The 27,741-nt window shown below is 45.7% G+C and overlaps 2 protein-coding genes across 6 annotated transcripts in view; one reads left to right on the plus strand and one right to left on the minus strand.

Annotated features, from left to right (window-relative positions):
- LOC141094243 (uncharacterized) overlaps positions 1-27,741 on the minus strand; it is a 1,213,871-nt gene that overhangs the window by 885,216 nt on the left and 300,914 nt on the right. The window lies entirely within an intron of this gene.
- The window catches only part of LOC141094226 (uncharacterized), a 754,752-nt gene that overhangs the window by 27,567 nt on the left and 699,444 nt on the right, over positions 1-27,741 (plus strand). For 3 of the 5 annotated variants that reach the window (XM_073580033.1, XM_073580031.1, XM_073580032.1), the window contains exons 3-5: positions 8,475-8,654; positions 8,737-8,860; positions 8,944-9,041. In XM_073580033.1, coding sequence (XP_073436134.1) covers positions 8,475-8,654; positions 8,737-8,860; positions 8,944-9,041 — 402 coding nt within the window. Of the gene's footprint in view, positions 1-8,474; positions 8,655-8,736; positions 8,861-8,943; positions 9,042-9,237; positions 9,329-27,741 lie in introns of all 5 variants that reach the window. The other 2 variants (XM_073580035.1, XM_073580034.1) reach the window with 2 other exon arrangements.

Genomic DNA, 27,741 nt, shown 5'->3' on the forward strand with positions numbered 1-27,741 from the left:
CATTCCTTGGCAGACCAAATGTCTAAACTGACACAGATGATGCAGGCATTATCTGTGGAGCATAGAACCTTGGCTACTTCTCAGAAGCAGGTGCAGAGTGGGCTTGTGGAGACAGTTAAGATAGTCCGGGGTGCGTCCTCTGTCAGTAAATCGATTGAGGTGACTGATATTTCTCTGCACCCTCCTGAACCATCTGTTAAACTACCTGCAGGGCCGGTTTTAGGCAAAGTGGGGCCCTAGGCAAAGTTTAAAATGGGGCCCCAAATGCTAACATATTGCACATCACACAGAAGCATTTTGACTGTATTTACATGCGCGGAGTTCAGGCCGCTAAATGAGTGTGATCGACAATATTGAAGTCGTTCAACACTGGTTTCCCGGCCTCTTTCTACCGTCTGAGAAAGAATTATGGGGACAGAACAATCACTAACGGATCACTAACAGATTACCATGCAGTATCATGTTATCAGCAGCACATCTACAGTTTACGCCCCATAGTCCTCCATATAATATAATGTGCACCATAGTCCTCCATATAGTATAATACTCCCCATAGTCCTCCATATAGTATAATACACTCCTCATGGCCCTCCATATAGTATAATACACTCCTCCTAGTCCTCCATATATTAAAATACACTGCTTGGTCCTCCATATAGTATAATACACTCCTCATAGTGCTCCATATAGTATAATACACCGCCAGTGTATTCATTTACCATAGTATAATGCAACCCATAGTTCTTCACATAGTATAATGTGTTCCCCATAGTGCTCTATACAGCATAATGCAGCCCACATAAAGTATAATGCAGCCACCCCATAGAGCATAATGCAGCCCCACCATACAATATAATGTAACAATCCATGCAGTAGAATATAATGCTGCCCCCCTCTTATAGTATAATGCAGCCACCCCACAGAATCTAATGTAATCCCCCATAGAATATAATGCAGCCCCCTCATAGAGTATAATGCAGCCCCCCCATAGAATATAATGCAGCCCCTTATATAGTATAATGTAGCCCCTCCATATAATACAATGTATCCCTCCTCATATAGTACTGTATAATGCAGCCCTAATATAATATAATGTAGCCCCCTTATAAAGTAGAATGCAGCCCCCATACAATATAATCTAGCCCTCCCACAGAATATAATGCAGCCCCCCATAGAATACAAGGTAGCCTCCTCATATAGTATAATGTAGCCCCCTCAGAGTATGATGTAATCACCCCCATAGAATATAATAATTATAATACAGCCCCCCCATAGAATATAATGTAGCCCCCCATATTATATAACACAGCCTCCCCCATATATTTAATGCATAATGTACCCCCCACGGTATATAACACAGCCGCATAGTATACAGCACAGCCCCACATGGCATACAGCACAGCCCCACATGGCATACAGCACAGCCCCACATGGCATACAGCACAGCCCCACATGGTATATAGCACAGCCTACATGGTATACAGTACAGCACCACATGGTATACAGTACAGCCCCCCTCCCCCTGCACAGCACCATGGTATACAGCACATCCCCACATGGTATACAGCACAGCCCCCCCTCCCCCAGCACAGCACCATGATGTACAGCACAACCCCCCCAGCACAGCCCCATGATATACAGCAGCACCCCCAGCACAGCATCATGATATACAGCACAGCTTCCCCCAACAGAGCCCCCCCAGCACAGCACCATGGTATACAGCACAACCCCATTGTTTACAGCACACCCTCCCAGCACAGCACCATGGTATACAGCACCCCCCAGCACAGCCCCATAGTATACAGCACCCCCCCAGCACAGGCCCATGGTATACAGCACAGCTTCCCCAGCACATCACCATGGTATACAGCACAACCCCCCAGCACAGCCACATGATATACAGCACAGCCCCCCAGCACAGCACCATGGTTTACAGCACCTTCTCTCAGCACCCCTCCCCCAGCACAGCCATATGGTATACAGCTCAGCACCATGATATACAGCACCATGATATACAGCACAGCCCCATGTTATACAGAACCCCCCCCCCCAGCACAGCCCCATGATGTACAGCACCCCCCAGCATGGCCCCATGATATACAGGACAGCCCCCCTAGCACAGCCCTATGGTATACAGCACAGCCCCCCCAGCACAGCACCATGGTGTACAGCACCCTCTCCCAGCACAGCACCATGGTATACAGTACCTCCCAGCACTGCGCCATGGCATACAGCACCCCCCCAGGACGGCCCCATGATATACAGGACAGCCCCCCCAGCACAGTCCCTTGGTATACAGCACAGCCCCCCCGGAATGGTTCCACAGTCCATTACTCACTGCTGCATTTAAAAAAAAAAACAAAAAAAAAACCTCTCCTCACCTTCTCCTCCTCCCGGCTCCTGTCTCCTGCTCTGCCTGGCACACAGTGAGAGCGCGATGACATCATCGCGCACCCGCTGTATCAGAGGCAGAGCGGGGAATGATGGGAGTGAGCGTCGGCTGACGCTCTCTATCATTGCTTTGAACTGTACCGGCAATTCTGCACATTCAGGGATGGTGTAAACTGTTATTTTCCCTTAGACCCCTATCTTAGGGGGATGAGAGTCAGTGGGTGTGGATAATTATGTCTTTACTTAGGGAGGGTCCACAGTCTTGGGCTTTTTCCTTACCCCCTACCGCCCCTGAAAGAATGTCTGTGGATGGGTTCTTTGATGCTCTGGGACTGATTTATGATGAACCGGACCAAGTTAGGCTGGCAGAGGACACTATTATGGGGCTCTTTCAGGGTAAGCTCTCAGCCGAGTGGTACTGCTTGGAGTTCCGGCGATGGTCCCGAGAGGTGTCCTGGAACGACTCGGCTCTCAGGTGCCAGTTCCGGAGGGGACTGTCAGATCACTTAAAGGATGCTCTAGCTCTTCACCCTCCTCCTAGCTCTTTGGAAGAGGCCATGACTCGCATTGTCCACATGGATCAGAGGTTACTGGATTGAAGAGTCATGCAATGAGAGGCTCTTTTCCTTCCTGGTATGCCAGAGCACATACCATCTGCGGAGTCCATGGAAGTGGCAGCCATTACCTGCAAGAAAAAGGCGAGGAGACGGCGAGTGGGCAAGCTTTAGTTTTACTGTGGTGCTCCAGGATATTGGAAGAAGGACTGTCCCTCCTGCCCTCCGACTCCCAAGGTTCAGGGAAACGCCTAAGTCTGATTAACTACCGGGGAGGTTGCTCAGACTCACAGGTACCTTTTTCCTCATCTCTTAAAGTACTGTTAAAAGTGGAACTTTGGCTTTTGTGGACTGTGGGTCTTCCACAAACCTGACTGACTCTAAATTATTGGCCACCTGTAAGTTAGGGACAGTTAGGTTGAAGACTTACATTAAAATTGTGGCTATTGATTCTACACCCCTCGCTAAGAACAGGGTTAATTTCATTACTGAGGAGTTTACCCTCAAGATGGGTGCCTTACACCAGGAGCGTATGTCATGCTTTGTCCTGGACAATCTCCCGGCCGGACTGGTGTTAGGTTTTCCTTGGTTGTAACTTTATAACCCGGTTTTTGACTGGGGGTCCCGGGATATTGTAAAGTGGGGACCTAATTGTTCCAAATGTTGCCTTATTACTATGTCTTTGTCATCTGTCGGTCTGGAGTGTATTCCGGAGTACCTGAAGGACTTTGAGGATGTGTTCTTGGAAAAAGAGGCTGAGTCTTTACCACCACACTATCCATTTGATTATACTACAGACCTGGTTTCTGATGCTAAATTGCCCAAGGCCCATTTATGCAATTTATCTGGTCCTGAGAGATCTGTCATGAAAGAATACATCTCAGAGTCTTCGTAAAGGGCATATGTGTCCCCTGTAACGACAAGGTTCTGCTTTGCTAAAAAAAAAAAAATGGTGGCCTGCGCCTATGCCTCGATTTCCGAGAGCTAAATTAGATTACTGTGAGGAACACGTAACCTCTTCCGCTCATCCCTGATTTGTACAACCAATTGTCTAGGGACAAGTGGTTTTCTAAATTAGACCTTTGGTGGGGCATACAATCTTATCCGTATACGCGAGGGGGATGAGTGGAAAACTGCTTTTCTCACCTCTGAGGGTCTGTTTGAGAATTTGTTTATGCCTTTCGGTCTGGCTAATGCGCCAGCAGTTTTCCAGAATTTTTATCAACCATGTCTTCTCTGACTTCATTGGGCCCTTTATGGTAGTCTATCTCGATAATATTCTGGTATACTCGGGGGATGAGCAGGATCACATTAGTCATTTTTTGTACGTTTCTCCAGAGGCTCTGGGAGATCTGTCTTTTTGATAAATCTGAGAAATGTTTTTTTTGTTCAGGAATTGTCTTTTCTGGGGTTTATCTTGTCTGCTGAGGGGTTTTGTATTGACCCCCTAGAAAGTTTCAGGCCATTGTTGATTGAGTGCAATCTAAATATCTTAAGGATCTCTAGCAATTCTTGGCAATTGCAAATTATCGAAAATATATATGGGTTTTTTCTTAAATTGTCAAAGCCCTCACAGATTTAACTCAGAAGGGGTCTGATGTTAAGAATTGGCCGGCTCCTGCTGTAGCGGCCTCTTTTGGAGTTGAAAAGATGTGTCATGTCCACCCCGATTTTGATTCAACCAGCTCTGTCTGAACCGTTTATTGTAGAGGTGGATGCCTCAGAGATGGGGGTGGGGGCAGTGTTGTCCCAGGGACCTGCCACTCTAGTCAAGTTAAAGAAAGGAATTACGATGTGGAGAACCGATAATTGTTGGCCATTAAATTGGTTTTTGAAGAATGAAGGGGGTCCATAGAATCACTGTAATTACAGACCATAAGAATCTTTTATTGAGTCATTCAATAGACTGACTCTGAGAACGGCGAGATGGTCAGTGTTTTTTCTCTCGGTTTCAGTTCTCTATCACCTTTTGGCCAGGTTCTAAAAACATTAAGGCCGATGCCTTGTCTCGTAGCCTGGACCCGATGTCACCTCCTGAACCTCCTTCCTCCATTCTTCAGTGTGGTGTGGTGGTGTGGCTGGTGTTTCCTCGATGTTGGAGATTTGTGAGGCCCAGTCTCTTGCTCCTCTGTCTATGCCTGTGGATAAGCTCTTTGTGCCTGTTCAACTTTGTCTCAGGGTGCTTCAGGAATTTTATGATTCTGTTCTGAGTGGGCACCCTGGGATTGCGGCCACCCGTAGAACAATCGCTAGGTTGTTTTGGTGGTCCTCCTTGGCCTCAGATGTGGTGAAGTTTGTGTCCTCCTGTTTTGTATGTGCCCATGCTAAAAACCTGCATAATCGACTGGCCGGGAAATTGGTGCCATTGGCAATTTCTGATAGACCATGGACTCATCTGTCCATAGATTTTATCACCGATCTTCCTCCTTCTAATGGTAAAATGGTCATTTGGGTGGTGGTGGACAGGTTTAGTAAGCAGGTGCATTTTGTGCCCTTGTCCAGTTTACCTAATGCTGAGACGCTTGCTAAGTTGTTTGTCGAACATGTGGTGTGGTTACATGGTGTGCTTTTGAATGTGGTTTTGGACAGAGAGGTACAGTTTGTGTCAAAGTTCTGGAGGGCTTTCTGTAAAAGATTGGGTATCTGTTTGGCCTTTTCTTCTGCTTACTATCCTGAGACCAATGGTCAGACAGACAGGACCAATCAGTCTCGGGAACAAATTTTGCGATGCCTGGCCACTGCTCTGCAGGACGACTGGTTTGCCTCTTTGCCTATTACTGAGTTTGCTTTTAATAACTGCATTAATCAGTCCACGGGCACCTCCCCTTTCTTCTGTAATGATGGGTTTCACACTCATTTTGGGGAATTTTCCCGACTTGATTCAGGATGTCCTGGGGCTGATTTTACGGTGCAATGGTTGGGGAAGGTGTGGCAGAAGATTCAGAGGTATGTTGGTGGGGCTCAGAAGAAATATAAATTCTTTGCTGATAAAAAAATGTTCTGTAGGGCCAAAATTCCAGGTTGGGGATAAGGTATGGTTGTCTACCCGGAATATAAAGCTCAAGATTCTTTCAGCTAAGTTGGGGTCTAAATTCATTGGCCCGTGCGAGATTATGGAGGTGGTCAATCCGGTGTCCTTCCGCTTGTGCCTTCCTCCGTCTCTCCGGATCCTTAATGTGTTCCATAAGGCCCTTTTAAAACCGTTGGGTTCTTCCTTGGGGAAATCTCCTTCTCCACCACCACCGGTGTCAGTGGAGGGCCAGAATGAATTTGAGGTGGAACAGATTGCGGATTCCCGCATGGTCTGTCGTTCCCTTCAGTACCTTATTCATTGGAACGGTACGGTCCTGAGGACCAGTCCTGGGTTCGGGCATGGTTGGTCCATCTGAATCGATTGGTCTGGGCCTTTCACACGTGCTATCCTGGGAAACCTGGGAGTCCGGTGGGGCCCCTTGATAGGAGGGTACTGTCATGAGTCAGGTCGGGTTTTGCTTTCTGCTTTTCCTTTTACAGCCTGGTCATGGCGGGATTAACTATTTCTGCCTCTCTTTGGTTCGGAGGTTGCTATTTCTTGGTGCTCTTGCAGGAAGCCCATGTCAGTGATAGCTTTGGTCCTTGGCTTGAGCAGCTGACCAGTTATACCCCTGTGTTCCTATTGCCTCTGCCTTCCGTACTTGTGTCTGACCTGTTCTCTGTACCTGACTTAATGTTATTCTGGGGTGTATTCCCCTCCGTGTGGTTCAACTCTGACATCGCTCTCTGTCTCCCGTCTCTGGTACTTCTGCTTCCATCTGGATAAGACTTTCAACTTTTATTTGACCATGTGTTTTGTTTTCCTCTTTAAACATAACCCTTACTGACCGTTACTAACTTGGCTTGTTTTAACCACTTTCTATTGCAACCTAGTGGCGCTGTGCAGCTGCACTGTGCTGCTGTGTTGCAGGTGCAACTTCTCTTCTCTCACCAACACCCCCTAGTGGAGTCTGCACATACCTGCAAAGCAGCTGCATTACAATCTGCTTCATAGAGGGATCCTTCAGTCCAGCAACGAGTTGGTCCCACATCACTTCGTCCAAAGGACCCAGCCCTCAGCTCCCATCTTGGGTCTTTTTGGTGATATGGGCCATCACTTCATGCTATGCATTAACATACTAAGCTATGGTCTCACTTTTCCCTTGGACCTGCTAGAACAACCGCATGGTAAGGTGCCTTAAGTCCGTGGTGTCCCCATGCACATCCTCCAAGAATTTTATCACCTTTTCCACAGTGTCGCGATCCCTAGGTGGGCGGTACATATCCGTCTGTCTGGCCTCCCCATTAGGGGTCAGGAGGGTTAATTCAGCGTGAATGGAAGTGGTAGCATGCTTTTCATCATCTTTGCCCAGTCCCACAGCGACACACTGCTCTCTGTGAACTTGGGAAAGTTGCTGAGCATAGCCAACAAGTGTATATTTCACTTGCCGGGCTTGGTTCACAGACTAGTCTGCCATCTCTGTCTGATGTTGCATCCTGCAGAATACACCAAAAGTAATGCAGGTGTCTGGATGCATCGAGCAGAGATCACGAGGTGGAAACAAAACAAGGGTTGACATAATGCTATTTATATACAACAGTAACTTTCAAACAATTAAAGTTAGTAGCTATGCAATTTAACAGAGGTAATAACAGGTTTAGACTAAACAAGAAAGTCTTTCACTAGCTAATGCTAGTGTCCTTTTCACAAACATGGTGTGCCCAGTCTTGGAAGTCACCACTTGTGTTCTCACACAAAATTCTGGTTCTAGCAGGTGTCACCGGGCTTTCCCACTAGACCGCAAGTCTTTTCCTGTATTAAAGCCCGTTGAGCCTCTAACGCACCAACCGGCCTCCTCCCAACCTGTACTCCTAATCCCAGCTGATCCTGGTACCATTGATAATAGCTGGAAGTGACGGCCTTGCTCACTCACATCGCTCCTCCTCAATCGCAGGAGTGACTCTCCTGTTGCAGTCTCTGCATGGGTCTTCTCAGCTTGACTATCGGCGTAAGTCTCTCAGACTCAAGGCGGAGAGGACTGGGCGTCAGCTCTTGACAGGCATAGTTGGGACTCGGAGACTTGACCAGTACTGTATGCAGCTCTGACGAGTGTAAGCTGTTATTGGGGATATCTTCTGGGGAATCCAGACCTTGCCAGATGGTGAACAACACCTGGGTGGCGTAAACTACCCACTGAGGCATGCCACGCTGGTCTCAGCTGTGTCTCCGCTCCTTTACCTGGTGCCAAATATCCTCATAAATGGGCATGCAGGACTTTTATAACAAGGAAGTCTTTCCTGTGGGTCACCTGATCCAGTCAAGCACACAAGGTCACTACCCCTGCAACCCTTCCAGCATACTTTGGTTCCACTTGATTTTTGACTGGGCAGCAGATGGCAGCCTCTCCTCATCAATAGCACCTTCTGCAAGAGTTCTCCAGATATTTCATGGCTAGAGGGGTGAGGACTCTGGAAATGTTTGTATTGAGATTTATTAATGTGTCTCTCCATAACCAGGATTACACAGTAGTGAAGAAGACCTCTGGTGAGCGCTGTCAGGATCCTTTGTCTGAGGGATGGGGAAGACCCCTGAGCCCAATCACAGGGCCTCCACCTCACCCTCTGAAACATGAGGACATCAGTGACCAGAAGATCCTAAAACTAACCTACACGATGATTGAGCTGCTGACTGGAGAGGTGACACTGCTGGGAATGCTGGGACATTATACAGTAATGCTAAGATGGGATTGGGGTATGACAGTATCTTTGTATGTGTCAGGTTCCTATACGGTGTCAGGATCTCGCCATCTATTTCTCCATGGAGGAGTGGGAGTATTTAGAAGGACACAAAGATCTGTACAAGGACGTCATGATGGAGGTTCCCCAGCCCCTCACATCACCAGGTAATAGTCAGGACTAAATACACACGGCCTATAATTATCTGTATGTAAAGAATGAATTCAGTCCCTGTATGTGTTTCCTCCAGATCTATCCAGTAAGAGGACAACACCAGAGAGATGTCACCATCCTCTTCTTCCACAGGACTGTAAACAAGAAGATCCCAGTGCTCCTCAGGATCATCAGGTAGATGGAGAGAAGCTGTCATGAGATCTCCTCTATGATGTGTAGACGGCTGTGAAGGTCTTGTGCTCAGTCTTGTTTTATCCACCAGTATTATGTTTTATACTTGTGAAATGAGAACGGTGGAGATGGCAGGATTAGAGCTGATCATAGATAGGACTTCTCCATCTGTCTGTGACTTTTACAATATTTGTTTCAGGGTGAAGATCTGACCCATATTAATACTACAGAGACATATGTGAGGGGTGATGAGCGGTGTAAAGAGGAGATTCATACATATGACTACCCAGGTGAGTAGTGACCACTATGTGCAGAGAAGTCAGAGTCTACTGTAATTATATGTTGAATTTCTACCGGCCGTACCGGTCCTGGAAGGACAGTCAAGTGAGAAGCCAAACCGTTTTGAGGTCCACAAAAAATATCTAGGTAGATCAGGAAAGGATTTAGGCTGTGTGCCCACGTAAGCGTTTTTGAAGCATTTTTGAAGCGTTTGTCCCTGTCAAAACACTTCAAAAACGCATACAAGAAGCATCCCATTCATTTTAAATGAATTCCACACTTTTGTGCAATTTGATGCGTTTTTTTCCGTGCAAAAAAAGCTTAGCGGTAAAAATTGCAGCATGCTCATTAATTTAGCTATTTTCAAGGATTCAGAAGACGCGCGGAAAAAAACGCATCAAAAACGCGCAGAAATAAAACGTGCGTTTTCTGGGAATGAGTCCGGTTTTTAAGCAGAAATTTTCTGCATACGTGGGCACAAAGCCTTAGGAGTAGGGTCCGGTAATTATCTACTCAAAACCGGGTAACAACTTAACTGTGGCTTATTTGACTTTAAGGGTATGTGTCCATGGTCCGGATATGCAGCGCTTTGGACGCAGTGGAAACCCGGCTCTGCCCAAAGCGCTTGCCGGCTTTTGTACTCGGTGATTTCGCATGTGTTCATTGAACCATGTGGAATCACTGCATCCTATTCATACACTGCGTCATTTATCTTGCGGAGACTGAGTGTCTGAGATAAATAGACATGCTGCAGTCTATAAAGATGCGCCGCATGTCCGGTTACGCAGGGCCGCGCATGCGTAGTGGAGACGGGATTTCATAAAATCCCCTCCACTATGCTGTAACAGCTGGACGCTGCGGATTGGACGCTGTGGCTGTATGCAGAGTCCAATCCGCAGCAATCCTGGAGGAATCCTGACTATGGAAACATACTCTTACACAATGAACTAAGTGACCCTGTGAATTTAGTGCAGCATCTCCACCAGCGCAGCCATGGACTATATTGGGAAGGCTGGTTAGAAAAGTGACAGTGCAGGAGCATGCCAGTACAAGAACATTACAGAGTAGTCATGGTGAGACGTGACATGGCAGCATATGAAGTTCTTCTATGTACAAAGGTGTTTCTCTATACCTTCTGTACACAATTGATTATTGATACCCTACTTTATGTGATGTGTTTGTTGGATGAGATCACTTGGGAAGAATAAAGACGTATCCTGATGCAGAAATGAGCAAACTTTTTTGAAATGACCCTACTGCTAAGAATTTTTATTATTTATTTATAGAGCACAATTGATTCCATGGTGCTGTACATGAGAAGGGGTTACATACAAATTACAGATATCACTTACAGTAAACAAACTAACAATCACAGACTGATATAGAGGGGAGAGAGGACCCTGCCCTTTCGGGCTTACATGCTACAGGATGGTGGGGAAGGAGACAGTAGGTAGGGGGGTTGCAGCAGCTCCAGTGATGGTGAGGCAGTAGCTCCAGTAGTGGTGAGGAGACAGTGGGGATCATTGCAGGCGGTAAGCTTTCCTGAAGAGATGGGTTTTCAGGTTCCGTCTGAATGATCTGAGTATGGTTTATAGCCGGACGTGTTGGGGCAGGGAATTCCAGAGAATAGGGGCTATTCGGGAGAAGTCTTGGAGGTGGTTGGGTGAAGAGCGAATAAGTGTGGAGGAGAGAAGGAGCTCTTGGGAGGAACGGAAATTACGTGAGGGAAGGTATCGGGAGATTAGTTTAGAGATGTATGGAGGAGACAGGTTGTAGGTGGCCTTGTAGGTCAGTATTAGTAATTTGAATTGGATACACTGAGGGAGTGGGAGCCAGTGAAGAGATTTGCAGAGGGGAGAAGCGGAGGAGTAGCGAGGAGAGAGATGAATTAGTCGGGTGGCAGAGTTGAGGATGGACTGGAGAGGTACAAGGGTGTTAGCAGGGAGGCCACAGAAAAGGATGTTGCAATAGTCGAGACAGGAGATGATGAGGGCATGCACAAGCATTTTAGTAGATTGAGGGTTGAGGAAGGGACGGATTCTGGAAATATTTTTGAGCTGGAGGCGACAGGAGGTGGAGAGAGCTTGGATGTGCGGTTTGAAGGACAGGGCAGAGTCAAGGTTTACTCCGAGGCAGCAGACCTCTGGTACGGGGGAAAGCGTGATGTTGTCAATTGTTATAGAAAGGTTGGGAAAGGAAGATCTGTGAGATGGGGGGGGGGGGGGGGGGGGGGGAAGAGATGATCTGTTCAGATTTGTCCACATTGAGTTTGAGGAGGCGAGAGGAGAAGGAGGAGGATATGGCTGATAGACACTCTGGGATTCTCGAGAGCAGAGAGGTGATGTCTGGGCTAGAGAGGTAGATCTGAGCATCATTGGCATACAGGTGGTACTGGAATCCGTGGGACTTTATGAGTTGCCCCAGGCCAAGTGTGTAGATTGAGAAGAGTAGGGGTCCTAGAATAGATTCCAAGAAAAGGAAGAAAGGTCCAGCTCCAGAAATTTAAAATCCAGGATTTTTATTGTATCATGTTTAAAATATATTCATGGCTGCTTGTGATCAAGTAACGGCAACAAAGTTCACCGCATGGGGATATTCTCCAGGTCTCTGTACGCGTTTCGAGCACAAATGCTCTTAGACTCAGAGTCATGAATGTATTTTAAACATAATACAATAAAAATCCTGGATTTTAAATTTCTGGAGCTGGACCTTACTTCCTTTTCTTGGAGTCATTATACGTCCTGGCAGAGACGTGTCCGCGCTCAGAGCTTTTCAATAGTTCTTACGAACTTACAAGAGGTGAGCTGAAATTTATCTTTTTCAGTCCTAGAATAGAGCCTTGGGGTACTCCAACATAGAGAAGGTGGGATGAGGAGGTAGTGTGTGAGTGGGAGACGCTGAATGTGTGGTTGGAAAGGTATGAGGAGATCTAAGATAGGGCGAGGTCTTTGATGCCAAAGGAGGAGAGGATCTGTAGTAGGAGGCAGTGGTCAACTGTGTCGAAAGCAGAGGACAGGTCTAGAAGCAGGAGCATAGAGTATTGTCTGTTAGCTTTGGCTGTATGTAGGTTGTTGGTAATTTTGGTCAGGGCTGTCTCAGTGGAATGATGGGGGCGGAAGCCAGATTGTAGATTGTCAAAGAGCAAGTTAGATGAGAGGTGGGAGGAAAGTTCAGCGTTGACATGCTGCTCCAGGAATTTAGAAGTGAATGGGAGCAGCGATATTGGGCGATAGCTGGACGTGGCTGTTGGATCGAGGGTTGGCTTCTTAAGGATAGGCGTGATTGTGGCATGTTTGAAAGCAGAAGGGAAGGTACCAGAATTTAGTGATAGGTTGAAGAGGTGGGTTAGGGATGCTATAAGAGTGGTGGTGATGTTGGGGAGGAGGTGGGATGGGATTGGGTCAAGCGCACAAGTGGTGAGGTGTGATTTGGAGAGAAGATGAGCAAGCTCCCCTTCAGTGATGTTAGATAAGGAGGTTATGGGGTTTGGGCATTGGTCTGGTATACAAAGGGGTTGTGGTGGTTGGGCAATAAAGACTTTCCGTGTTTGGTCTATCTTGTTTTTGAAGTGTGCGGCAAAGTCCTCGGCAGAGATTAAGGAAGTCCGAGGGGGCGGTGGTGGGCGGAGGAGGGAGTTAAAAGTATTGAACAACTGTTTGGGGTTGTGGGATAAGGAAGATACAAGGGATGTAAAGTAGGCCTGTTTAGCAGAGGTGAGGGCAGACTTGAATGTAAGTGTTGCTTGTTTGAGTGCAGTGAAGTCATCTTACTAATGCGTTTTCTTCCAGCGCCGTTCTGCAATTCTGGACGCTTGCCGAAGCTTTTTAGTGGTGTTATTGTGCCAGGGTTGTCTATTGATTCGGTGCACTCTGTTATGCATGACAGAATGCAAGAATAAAGATCATTTTCCCCCCTCTGCATTTGGCTGCGTGCGGGGATCAGGCAGCATAGTAACACCATTAACCTGCATATTGACTACATGTTTGCAGGTCAACAATGTTATTTCTGGTGGTGAGTTCGCTTTAACATAGCACAAAAATGTACCAATAACAATGCTCACAACCCGGGCGTAGAATGGGTTCAATAGCTGGTCCTGATATATGGTCTCATATCCTTGTATATACTCCCCTAGCCTGGTATATGCTCCCCCAGCCTGGTATATGCTCCCTCAGCCTGGTATATGCTCCCCCCAACCTGGTATATCCTCCTCCAGCCTAGTATATGCTCCCCCAGCCTGTTATAGGCTCCCCTATCGTGGTACATTCTCCCTAGCCTAGTATATGCTCCCCTAGCCTGGTATATGCTTCCCCAGTGTGATATATGATCCTCCACCCTGGTATGTGCTCCTCCATACTGGTGTATGCTCCCATAGCCCAGCATATGCTCCCCCAGCAAGGTATATGCTCCTCTAGTCTGGTGTATGATCCTAAACCCTGGTATATCCTCCTCCTCCCTGTTATATGCTCCCCTAGCCCAGCATATCTTCCTCCACCCTGTTATATGCTTCCCCATTCAGGTATATGCTCCCCCATTCTAGTGTATGCTCCCCCACCCTGGTTTTGCATTTTTACATTTTGCAGATTTTTTGCTTCTGAAAAAGTGTTAAATCCCGCATATGAAGGTGTCAAACAAGAAAATGCCTTTTATGCAAGAAGTTGTTTTTTTTTTTTTTTTTTTTTTTTTTTTATTCTGAAACTCAATATCAGATTCCCCCTGGGTATGAACTTTAAAAATGATTCATTGTGGGGGGGCGTGGTTTGCAGGGGACAGGAGCAGACGTGTTTTGCTGAGCTCCTGTTATTTCCCCTATTTAAGCCTGCAAAAGCTTACTTTAAAAGCAGAACTTTGGACTCTTAAACTTTCTAAGAATGCCTGGAATAAAGAAGAACCCGGATCCGAAGAAAAACAACTTTATTACTGGATTAAAAAGCTCTCTGAAACAAAGCCGCGGCCTGGATTTACAGCACCCGGCCAAGAGAAGTGGAAGGAGATGACTCAGCTTGACCAGCAGACTCCCTGGGCTGAAAGCGCTAAAGAAACATCGCAGACAGCGACCCCAGTACTTCAAGGGTCAAGCCTGCTGAAGCGTCGGGAGATCCCGGGGAGATGTACAGGAAAATCCTCCCCGGGGTCGGCACTGGGCCGGAGAGGAGGAAAGCCTAATGCAGGGAGGGAAGACAATCCTAGGAGGCCAAGTACAGCAGCAGGTCCAGCGGCGGGATCAGTAAAAGCACCAGCGCCGGTGGGAGGAAGAAACCGGCATGAATCCGCTTCTATCAAGCCGGTAGCAGGTGCAGGTCGGGTTCCGAGGAAGGTGGCGTCAGCGGCCGCGGGAGCGGTTGGCGGCGTGGAGGCAGCGTCACAGGAGGTCCGGGATCCAGAATTGACAGCGGTGAACGCGTCGGCGATCGCGGGAGCAGCCGGGGACTTGAAGGAAGCGGTGGTCTCTCCGCCGACCGTCGGCGGGAGCTATCAAGAGATGGGGGAAAGCGGCGGGAACTGTGTCCGCGGCTGATGAAGAAGTTTGCTCTGCTGGAGAGGTGGAGGTGAGTCTTTTGGGGGGTTCGGGAGCAGCAAGATACCCAGGGGATGCGGTGGTGTCGATTACAGAGACTGCCGGAGCAGCCAGAAGATTAGAGAAAATGGCGGGAAATTTAAAAATGGAGGAAATGGCGGGAAATTTAAAAATGGAGGAAATGGCGGGAAATTTAAAAATGGAGGAAATGGCGGGAAATTTAAAAATGGAGGATGGAACTGTTGGGAGACTGGGGAAGTTAGCGCTGTCATCAATAGCGGTGAAACCGGTAGTAATGGCGGCAGTTCCAAAAGTGGCTGTGGGAACAATGGAAAACACGAAAGTAGTAACAGATACAAGATCTGGAGACTTTACAGTAAATTTAAAAGCTAATGAAGAACCAGATGGGAGCTTTACAAATGAAGAAAGAGTTACATATATTATGAAAGAAGCTGAAAGAGAATTTATAACAAAATTTAAAGCAGCTACTGGAATAACACTTAATTCAATGGGGGAGCTAGACGAGAAGGGAATGGAAGAGAGGTGGGGTGAAACAGCATTGTTTATAATGGACGAGATGGCTAAAAGGGAGAGATGGGTATTAACGGAGGCAATGGAAATGATAGGCTCTATTACAGTAGAACAGACACATAATAATAGAGATGATCCTAAGAGGAGGGGGGAGGAATTAAATGCTTCTAATGATATAAGCTTTGGCATAGGGGATGGCTTTAAGTTATGTGACAAGGTGGTGATGGGGGACGAAGACCAGCAGGATTACACTACAACCTTAATAGGACATAACCAGCATAGGCCCCCTTCACCCATTTTAATTAATGATGGTAGACTTAGACATGAAGCACCAATATTTATCCCAAAAAAGGATGAGAAGGTACTTTATGGGTCATGGCAAGGGGAAGAAATAGAGACTCAAAGTTTTGAATTTTCTGGGCCCAGTGACCACTCGGGGGATTTATCTGATCAAGCAAATAATTCGTATAACTCATTAGATGATTTGCAAGGTATACATTTAGAGGACATTTCGGAGATGGGGTCACCTGAACATAGACGAAGTGATATATCTGTTAGAACAGATTCTGAATTTAATCCTCCAGATTTTTCTTCAGAAGATGAGCAAGAGGGTAACTCTGATTATGAAGGGAATGACCATAGGAAGGAAAAATATAGTACACCTATCACATCATTAATTGACACAATACCTGCATCTGATGGTTATCCTACAGAGGATTTCCTAATTAAATTAGTTAAAGCTTTATTAATATCTGTTGAAACACTAAGGGGGAATTCTATTATAGGGAAAAATTCAGAAGCAACTTGTACGTCAGAGCTTTTCTTAAAAGAACTCTTCCAAAAAGTGCTGCTTTCCTTCCTGGAAGGACTTAATTCTAAACCTACAACAACCTCAGTTATTCCTACTCAAAATTTCAGAACGAACGATATTTCTCAGTTGAAACTCGAAACTCTACGTCCTGAAGAAACCAAGAATTTATTTTCACTTGCAAAATCTGTAGAAAAATTTCAAGAAGACATAGACTTCTTCAGAAATAATCTGGCTATATATGAAGACTTTAAGAGGAAAAACAACGTTAAGATTAGGGGAATCCCAGAGAAAGTTCCTGCCTTTCAATTAAACAATTATATTTCCTCAATGATTCATCAAATTATCCCTCACACAAGCAAGATAAACTTGATTGAGAAAGCCTTTAGAGTCCGCAGACCTCCTTCCCTCCCGTCTGACGTTCCCAGAGATGTCATTGTCTCATTTTATCCTAATTGGATTAGAAATACATTGCTGAACATTGCTAAAGATCCGCTATTTCTCTCGTCATCTTACAGCCACCTATCCTTCTATAAAGATTTTTCCAAGGACACATGGAAGAAAAGAAGATCATTCCAAACAATAACGAAGGAACTTCGTTGTGCTAATATTTCTTATACTTGGACCCAAAATTCCTCCCTCCAGATAAAGTTTGCAGCAAAGATGTTTTGTCATTTCTTCCTTGGAAGAGGGTATGAAATTTTTGAAAAATATTGGAAGATTGCCCTCGGCAGACTCACCTGGGATCTCGAGACTTCTTAAAGCAGACATCAACCCTCCGTGAAGATGTCTAAAGATTACAAAACTTTAAGATGGTGGCAGACTTGTTCTTCTTTATATTATTTTATTTTTTTTTTAGGAGTAAAATTATTCATGTTTTTAAATCTACAAAGATTCGGGCACTAATAATAGTAGTACGTTTTAACAGGGCAAATTATTTGTGTTTAACAGATTAGAACTAGGAAGATTGAGAAGTATAATTATAATTATATATATATATATATTATATTTATGTAGAATAAGCAGGTATCTGCTTTGTAGCTTTGTTTGAACCTTATTTACCCCAATCGGTCCTAGAGCCACCTTGTGTGGTTTAGGATGGGGGGGTAAAGCCTCCAAACAGGTCCTAGACCACTTAGTGGTTACGGACGGGACAGGTAACATGCAACTATAGCTTTTTGTACATATGACGTAATATGGTACTTTATGTTTGTATACCTGTCTATCCCCCATCTGGGGGTCTCCCTGTACTTACAGGGGGTATCCTTTTCTCACCTAACCTTTTCCCACTTTCTTTCCTTTCCTGTTAAAAAATTCTGAAACGTTAATAAAAATATTTAAACAAAAAATGATTCATTGTATTTTTATTGACTTGTTATACATGCAATTTAATATATTTTTATTTTTGTTCATGAATGAACTGCTGTACATCCATTGGTCTGTTCTACATGCGATTTAACCCATTCATTTGCCTTTCACATGCGTTCTCACTTTGTCTATTGCACATGTGTTTTTCATGATTGTGTGTTTTTTCATTGGTTAATTTATGTGTATGTCATTGTGGCTGTACCAGTTTTATGTATCCTATGACCAAGAGTGAACACCAGGCACTCAAAACGCGTCAGGCAACTTGATTTTAATATGGCTTAATTTGCCACAATAAAATATATATTTTTTTTTTCATTATTCCTGGAGTGCCGTCAATCTCCTTTTTTCCTCGCTCCTCCAGCATGGTATATGCTCCTCAAGCCTGGTATATGGTTCTGCTTCCTGTATATGCTCCCTCAGCCTCATATATGCTCCCCTATCCTATTCTAGTATATGCTCCCCCAGCCTGGTATATGGTCCACTAACCTGGTCCCCCAGCCTATTATATGCTCCCCCAGTCTGATATATGCTCCCCCGTCTGGTATATGCTCCCCCATCCTTGTATATGCTCCCCCATCCTTGTATATGCTCCCCCATCCTTGTATATGCTCCCCCATCCTTGTATATGTCCCTCTAGCCTGGTATATGCTCCTCCAGTCTGATATATGCTCCCCCAGCCTGATTTACAGCTCTAGCAAAAATTAAGAGATGACTGCAGTTTTATAAAAGTCAGCTTCTCTATGTGTCTGACAGCCATTCCATCCCAGTGTCTGTTGAAGTCCAACCAGAGTACTCCTCATTCTACTTATTGTGCTTCTGCTTAGGTGATCACCTGAACAAAATATTATTTAACGAAGGAAAGTATAAAAAACCCTGCTGTGGTGTTCACAATCCTCTTGCAATAGGACAACCTGGATGCCAAAACAAGTGCTAGTAATGTCCAAGAAGTAATAGGAATAAAAAAAAATTGCTTTTAACCATGCCAAAGGAGTTGAAAAGAAAAGGCTTGAGTGAGGAAAAGAAGGGCTCAATTCTGGCTTTACTGGCTGAAGGATACAGTGAGCATCATGTTTCCTCCATCCTTAAAATTTCTAAGATGGCAGTCCATTACAACAAGGTCAAGCAGCAGACATTGGGGACAACAAAGCTACAGACTGTCAGAGGGCGAAAACGACTCTCCACTGACCGGGATGACCATCATCTTCTTCGAATGTCACTCAGCAACCGCAGGATGACATCAAGTGACCTACAAAAGGAATGGCAAATGGCAGCTGGGGTGAAGTGCACGGCAAGGACAGTTTGTAACAGGCTCCTAGAGGCAGAGCTCAAGTCATGTAAAGCTAGAAAAAACCTTTCATCAATGAGAAGCAAAGGAGAGCCAGGATGAAGTTTGCCAAAGACCATAGTGATTGGACCATAGAGGACTGGAGTAAGGTAATCTTCTCTGATGAGCCTAATTTTCAGCTCTGCTCAACACCTGGTCGTCTAATGCTTAGATGGAGAACTGGAGAGGCGTACAAGCTACAGTGTCTTGCACCCACTGTGTAATTTTGGTGGAGGATCGGTGATGATCTGGGGATGCTACAGGAAGGCTGGAATTGGGCAGTTTAATCTTTGAGAAGGACGTATGAATCAAGCCGCATACAAGGTTATCCTGGAAAAACAGTTGATTCCTTCTGCTCATGCAATGTTCCCCAACTCTGAGGACTGGTTTTTCCAGCAGGACAATGCGCCATGCCACACAGCTAGGTCAATCAATATGTGGATGAAGGACCACCACATCAAATCCCTGTCATGGCCAGCCCAATCTCCAAACCTGAACCCCACTGAAAACCTCTGGAATGTAATCAAGAGGAAGATGGATAGTCACAAGCCATCAAACAAAGAACTGCCTAAATTTTTGTACCAGGAATGGCATAAGGTCACCCAAAAGCAGTGTGAAAGACTGGTGGAAAGCAGCCAAGACGTATAAAAGCTATGATTAAAAATCATGGTTATTCCACAAAATATTGATTTCTGAACTCTTCCTGAGTTAAAGCATTAGTATTGTTGTTTCTAAATGATTTTGAACTTGTTTTCTTAGCATTATTTGAGGTCTGCAAGCACAAGACATGATGTCAGTAGTAGAGTTGAGCGAAACGGGTCTAAAAAATTCAAAAGTCGCCGACTTTCGCCAAAGTCGGGTTTCATGAAACGAAACCCGACCTTAGCGTGAGGTCGGCCACGAGGTCGGCGACCATCGCGCCAAAGTCGCGTTTCAAAAGATGCTTTAGCGCCCTTTTTCAGCCAATCAGGAAGAACGGACACTGTGGGCAACGTGATGACATAGGCAGCGGTCACCACCATCTTTGAGAAGGGCATGCAAGTGATTGGCTTGCTTTGTGTGGCGTCACAGGGGGTATAAAAGGGCGTGTACGCCGACCGCCATGTTACTTATGCTGATCTCAGAATAGGGAGAGCTGCTGCTGCTGATTCTGTAGGGAGAGCGTTAGGAAGGCCAAAAGAAAAAAAAACGCTTCTGCTGATGACGTTTTTCACTGTAGTTAGTGTGCAGTGAAAGGTGAAGATTTTTGCTTTTGTGCAGCAGCGCTGGTGGTGATTAGGCTGCCTTTTAAGGCTACCTACATTGCTGTGTGCACACTGGTGTTCAAACTGCTTTTTTAAAAGCAATCCAAATTTTATTGTTCTGTCCTGGTGAGGTACTGAGCGTTCATTTTTTGACACACCATACACCGGTGTATGCTCCTCACACAGTACCGTGTACCGACTGTTATCACGGCCAAATTGAAGCTATCTGTGTGTGACTCTGTAAGGAAAAGCCGAGGAGTTTGTCCTTTCTTACAGACCTACACCTTAGAGTTTTGTCCGTTTTTCAAACAGTTTCGTATATCTGCTGTTTGATTACATTCAAAACTAGAGAGAGCGTGTGTCAGTCCGTATACAAAAACACAGAGCTTGACAATTTTACATACACACACCGTACAGCGGTGTATGTGTACGCTCCTAACACAGTACCGTGTACCGGCTGTTATCATGGCCAAATTGAGGCTATCTGTGTGACTATGTAAGGAAAAGCCGAGGAGTTTGTCCGTTCTTACAGACCTACACTCTAGGGAGATTCCAATTCTGCTCAATTCTATATACACCTTGTAGTTTGTCATACACTAGGCAATTTCTGCCTGTTACATTGCGGTGTAATATACACAGGGCCTGACAGAATACAACTGTGTCCTGAAGTCTGTAGAGAGATTCCATTTCTCTCCAGTCCTCTATACACCTCTTTTACACCATCCAGAATCAGCCTGTTACTTTGAGGTGTAAAATACACAGGGCCTGACAGAATCCAACTGTGTCCTGAAGTCTGTAGAGAGATTCCATTTCTCTCCAGTCCTCAATACACCTTTTTTACACCATCCAGAATCAGCCTGTTACTTTGAGGTGTAAAATACACAGGGCCTGACAGAATACAACTGTGTCCTGAAGTCTGTAGAGAGATTCAAATACTCCCCATTACTATATACACCTTGTACCTTGATTTACAGTACCACATAGTTGGTGGTATTTTGGGTACATTTTCCCCAAAAATGAGGAAGTGTGGTGGAAGAATCCATGGAAGTGGGCAGGGGTTGGCAGCTGGTAATGATGATGGTGTTGGTGGTGGATCTGCTGGTAGTGGCAAAAGCAAAATAGCACCAAATGCAGGAGGTGTTGAGCCTGCGTCATCGTCTGGCTCCACAAGGCCTCGAAGGCTCCCTTTCTGAGAGTAGGTAAACCGCTTTTAAAGCCGGAGCTTCAGGAACAAGTTTTGGCTTACATTGCTGACTCAGCCTCCAGCTCTATCGCCTCCTCTTCTGAAGTTTTAAAAAATAAAAGCTCTGAGTCGTCATTGGAGGCTTATGGTCATGAACCACACCTTTCCTTGTGTCCCTCACCCCAACCAAAATTGAAGGATGCGGCAGGCCACACTACAGATTACTCCATGGAGATGTTTTCACATACCATGCCTGGGATATCAAGTCAAATCGTGAATTACCCAGGCCAAGATGAATCTGACATGGAATGCACTGATGCACAGCCACTGCTAGATTTATCTGCTGGTACATTCACTCAGAGCATTATATTGTCCTCGCAGTGTACTGTGTTGTGAGCTCATTTTCCCATTCACCTTTGATGTCCGATGAACTCCCTCTGCTGGTGAAGGGAGGTGAAGCTGATTTGGATGGGAGAGACCTGTCACCTGGACAGGTGGATTGCGATTGGACATCAGGAATCTCTGAGTGGATATAAGGCAGCCGACGCCCTGTAGGGTTGCTGGTGATTTCTCTGCTCTGAGTTCTGGCCTCCAGTTCAGTTCCTGTCTTCTAAAAGCTAAGTTTTGCTCTTCTATTGTTCCATGAGATTTTGTCTGATTTACTTAGTTTTGTGTTAAGCAAGCCCTGGTTGGGGTTTGCTGAATTTCCATTTTGTCCCTGATTGGTTTGATCTCTTTTTGCTCTGTCTTCAGAATATATCGGAGTGCTGATATAGGGATTTTGAAGTCTAGTGACTTCAGGGCCGTTTTTCCTATCAGACGTGTTGGGACATTTTTGGTAGGGTTTTTTGCGGATTGCATCCAGCATTTTTTCTGTCCTATCTAGTTAGTTGGGCCCCATCGTTTACTCTGCCTGTCTTTCTGTCTGTGTTTGTGTTTTCATCTTTTTTCACCGACAATACATGTTTGGGGCTGTCTATTGCTTTGGGGTCTGCTCTGGGGCAGTTTAGATTTCCCCTTTCTTTCTTTAGGCTTATTTAGTTCTCCAGCTTTGATGAGGCGTCTAGGACCACTGTAGGAACGCTCCACGGCTACTGTTAGTTGTTGTGATAAGGATCAGGGGTCTGCAATCCGCTAGCTACCAACCTCTCCGATTTTCTGGACTTAGCTTGCATTTTTGCTTTTTGCTCCTCCGATGACTCATTCATAACAGAATCACCAGCCATACCGCAGACTCTAGGGTACTCAAAAGCAGGAGGGAATTGTAAAAAAAAAAAAAAAAAAAGTGTCAGAATTTTTTTTTTTTTTAATGTATATTTTTTCCTCTTTTTCTCTGGGGCAGTAGGAGGAATTTTTTTTTTTTTAATGGAGATTAAGCAATTGTCTGATCGTGTGGAGCAGCTCACTGCTGAAGTGCGGGGAATTTCCGCCTATCTTGCTCATTCACATGCTGCTGAACCAAAGATCCCTACTCCTGATGTGTTTTTTGGGGAACGATCTAAATTTTTGAATTTTAAGAAAAATTGTAAATTATTTCTTGCCTTGAAGCCTAACTCATCGGGGAGCCCTGCACAGCAGGTCAAAATTGTCATCTCTTTGCTGTGCGGTGATCCCCAGGATTGGGCGTTTTCTTGGACACCTGATGATTCTATTCTAACTAATGTGGATGCATTTTTTCAGGCGTTGGGGTTGTTGTATGATGAACCTAATGCTATTGATCAAGCTGAAAAAGCCCTGTTAGCATTGAGCCAGGGTCAGGATTCTGCAGAGTTGTACTGTCAAATTCCGAAAGTGGGCGGTCCTTACTACCTGGAATGATGGTGCCTTGGCAGCTCTCTTTCGGAAGGGTTTGTCAGAAACCGTAAAAGATACTATGGTGGGATTTCCTGTTCCCTTTGGTCTTGACGATTCTATGTCATTAGCCATTCAGGTTGATCAGCGTTTACGTGAACGTAAAATTACACGAGAAATGTCGCCACCTGTTGAACAAATGTCTGAACCTATGCAATGTGATAGTTTTGTCTAGGGCACAACGTCAGGAGTTCAGAAGGCGTAATAAGCTGTGTTTTTTCTGTGGAGATGCCTCTCATATTATTTCTGTCTTCCCTAAACGAGAGAAACGTTTTGCACACACATTTGCTGTGGGTGGTGTACAACCTAAGTTTCTTCTGGCAATTACTCTGATCTGCTCCCTGTCCACGTTTTCCGCTAAGGCGTTTGTGGATTCAGGAGCGGCTCTGAACCTGATGGACTTGGATTTTGCTAAACGTTGTGGGTTTCCTATGACGCCTCTGCGGACGCCTATCCCTTTGAGGGGTATTGATGCTACTCCTTTGGCGAAGAATAAACCTCAGTTTTGGATCCAGGTGGTAATGCGGGTCGCCCCAGACCATCAAGAAAATTGCAGATTTTTGGTGTTGCTTAATTTGCATGATACCATTGTTCTGGGGTTTCCCTGGTTGCAAATCCATAATCCAGTTTTGGATTGGAAATCTGTGTCTGTGGTGAGTTGGGGTTGTCGGTGTGCTCTTAGTGACGCTCCTGTTTTCTCCACTTCTCCCCAGTCGCATGATGTTCATGACTATTTGGCTGATTTTTATGATGTATTTAGTGAGAATTAGTCTGCATCTTTGCCTCTTCATAGGAGTTATGACTGTGCAATTGAGCTGAGCCCTGGGTGTAAATTTCCCAATGGTCGACTTTTCAATTTATCTGTACCCGAGCACGAGGCTATGCGATCTTATATTAAGGAGTCATTGGAGAAGGGTCATATTAGACCATCTTCTTCACCCTTGGGTGCTGGGGTTTTTTTCGTGGCCAAGAAAGATGGTTCATTAAGGCCTTGTATTGACTGTCATTCCCTCAACAAAATTACTGTTAAATATCAGTATCCGTTACCCCTGATTTCTGATCTATTCTCCAGAGTTAAAGGTGCTTGCTGGTTTACCAAGCTTGACCTCAGGGGGGCGTATAATCTTATTCGCATTAAGCATGGGGATGAATGGAAGACAGAGTTTAATACTCCGGAGGGACATTTTGAGTACCTGGTGATGCCTTTTGGGCTCACTAATGCCCCTTCTGTCTTCCAGTGCTTCATGAATGATATTTTCCGGGACTTTGTTGGTAAACTTTTGATCATCTATCTGGATGATATTTTGATCTTTCCCAGGGATTGGGACTCTCATGTGGAACATGTTCGGACTGTGTTCCAGATTTTGAGGGAGAATTCCCTGTATATTAAGGGATCGAAATGCCTTTTTGGTGTACAGAGGATTTCATTTTTGGTATTTATTTTGTCTCCGTCAACTATTGAAATGGACCCGGCCAAGGTACAGGCCATTTAAGATTGGGTTCAGCCCACTTCTTTGAAGGCCCTCCAGAAGTTTTTGGGTTTTGCTAATTTTTATCGTAAATTTATAGCTAATTTTTCTGGTATTGCCAAAGCATTGACTGATTTGACTAAGAAGGGTGCTGATGTGCTGAATTGGTCTCTAGAGGCTGTTTCTTCCTTTCAGGAGCTGAAGCGGAGGTTCACTTCTGCCCCGGTTTTGCGGCAACCTGATGTCTCACTTCCGTTTCAGGTAGAGGTGGACGCTTCAGAGATTGGTGCAGGAGCTGTTTTGTCCCAAAAAGATCCGGTAACATCTAAAATGAATCCCTGTGCTTTCTTTTCCCGAAAGTTCTCCCCATCTGAATGCAACTATGATGTGGGGAATCGGGAACTGTTAGCCATGAAATGGGCATTTGAGGAGTGGAGACATTGGTTCGAGGGAGCTAGACATCAAGTCGTGGTCCTCACTGACCACAAGAATTTGATTTACCTTGAGTCAGCCAAACGCTTGAATCCTAGACAGGCTAGGTGGGCCTTGTTTTTCACACGTTTTGATTTTGTAGTCTCTTTTCTTCCGGGCACTAAGAATGTTAACGCAGACGCCCTCTCTAGGAGTTTCTTTGCTCATTCTCCTATTGTGACCAAGCCTGCTACCATCTTAGGTGATGGGGTAGTTCTTTCTGCCTTCTCGCCCGATTGATTTGAGACGTGCTCTGGAAGAGTTTCAGGAGGACAAACCTGAGCGTTGTCCCATTGGAAAATTGTATATTCCTGACCAGTGGAGGAAGAGAGTGATGTCTGAAGTTCATTGCTCCGCATTGGCTGGTCATCCAGGTATTTTTGGTACTAGAGATTTGGTGAGTCGGTCTTTTTGGTGGCCCGCCTTGTCTCGTGATGTCAGGAATTTTGTGCAGTCCTGTGGGACTTGCTCCCGGTCTAAACCTTGTTCTCGCTCAAGTGGGTTGTTGATGCCGTTGCCGGTGCCCAGGAGGCCATGGACCCATATTTCAATGGATTTTATCTCTGATATGCCTGTCTCTCAGAGAATGACTGTTATTTGGGTGATTTGTGATAGATTCTCTAAGATGGTCCATCTTGTACCACTCCCTAAGTTGCCATCTTCCTCAGTGTTGGTGCCCTTGTTTTTGCAACAGGTGGTTCGCTTGCATGGGATTCCTGAGAACATTGTGTCGGACAGAGGAGTCCAGTTTGTCTCTAGATTTTGGACGACTTTTTGTTCCAAGCTGGGAATTCAGTTGTCCTTCTCCTCTGCGTTTCACCCTCAGACCAATTGGCAGACGGAGAGAACAAATCAGACTTTGGAGTCTTACTTGAGATGTTTTATCTCTGTTGATCAGGATGATTGGGTCTCATTTTTGCCCTTGGCCGAATTTGCTTTATATAATAGAGCTAGTTCTGCCACTTTGATGTCAATCTTTTTCTGTAACTTTGAGTTTCATCCTCGATTCTCTTCAGGGCAGGTGGAGTCTTCTGCCTGCCCAGGTGTTGACACTGTGGTGGAGAGAATGTACCAGATTTGGGACCAAGTGGTGGATAAGTTGTCTCTCTCCCAGGAAAAGGCCCAGCGGTTTTCCAACTGGCATAGGACCATTGGTCCCCGGTTTAAAGTGGGTGATATGGTTTGGTTGTCATCAAAGAATATCTCTAAGAAGGTGGCTTCCCCAAAGGTTAAACCTAGATTTATTGGACCTTACAAGATTTTGGAGATTCTTAATCCGTTTCGATTGGCTCTTCCTGTTACATTTAAGATCCAGAACGTGTTTCATAAGTTTCTGTTAAAGAGGTCTGTTGAGCCAGTAGTTCCTGTGGTGGCACCTCCTGATCCTGTATTGGTTGAAGGTAATGTGGAATATGAGGTTGAGAAGATACTGGATTCTCATCTGGCTATTTGGTTAAGTGGAAGGGTAATGGCCAGGAGGATAATTCTTGGGTCTCTGCATCTGATATTCATGCCGAAAGATTGGTTCGTGCTTTTCATCGGGCCCATCCTGATCGGCCTGGTGGCGTGGATGAGGGTCTGGTGACCCCTCCTCAAGGGGGAGGTGTAACGTTTTTAGGTTAAAAACTACGTCAGAGAGTGGACCCTCTGGATCGCGGATCCGGAGCCCCTGGGCCGAGCACGCCAGGTGAAGACCGACCCCTATACAGGGATCGTTTGGGGCAGGACCACAGAGGACGGAGGCGCGACAGCCGGAACCAAGAGGGACGGCTCCACGGACATATGAGGACTCTGGAGACGGTGGGCTTAGATACGGCCAAGGACCGGAGGGCACAGAGGAAATGCAATACGGGGGATGGCAGGAAGGCTGGCCTGGACTGACTGGAGACAGAGGGAAAGGAACACAGAGGACGGCAGGGGAACTGAGCCTGGACAGGCTGGAGACAGGGGGAATCAAGACCGAGGACGGCAGGGAGGCTGAGCCTGGAGGGACTGGAGAAAGAGGAGATCAAGGCAGAGAACGGGAGGACTACAGGTGTACTGTAGCGGCCAGAGGGTGCAGTAAAGCTACACAATCATCAGGCGTCCTCCTCACAGCGAGGACGCCTGAAGTATCCTAACACCCGGAAGTGTTATGATTGAGTCACCGTAGGAGGCAAAAACAGAAATGCTAGCTAAGTCCTGAAAACCAGAGAAGTTGGCAACTATCAGATTGCAGACCCCTGAACCTATCAACACAACTAGCAGTAGCCGTGGGGGGTTCCTACGATGACCTAGACCCCTCAATCACAGCCGGAGAGATACATAGGCCTAAAGAAGGAAAGGTGAAATCTAACTGCCCCAGAGCAGACCCCAAAGCAATAGGCAGCCCCCCACATATAATGACGGTGAAGCAAGATGAAAACACTTACACAGACAGAAAGACAGGCTGAGCAAAGACGGGGCCCAAAATCTACCTAGATAGGAACGGATAGGAAGGCTGCTGTCTGCAATCTGCCAAAACCCTATCAGAGACAAAAGCCAACAAGCTGATATAAAAATGGCCCTGAAGCAACTAAGCTTCAAAAACTAAATCGGCACTCAGGTACTTTCAGAAGACAGAGCTCACAGAACACTGCACACTCCAGCAGGGAGTGGCAGAATCCAAAAAGCAAGAAAAA

The sequence above is a fragment of the Dendrobates tinctorius genome, unplaced genomic scaffold (assembly GCF_039654945.1).
Source record: "Dendrobates tinctorius isolate UK_male_01 unplaced genomic scaffold, ASM3965494v1 ptg000063l, whole genome shotgun sequence".
NCBI classification, from domain to species: domain Eukaryota; kingdom Metazoa; phylum Chordata; class Amphibia; order Anura; family Dendrobatidae; genus Dendrobates; species Dendrobates tinctorius.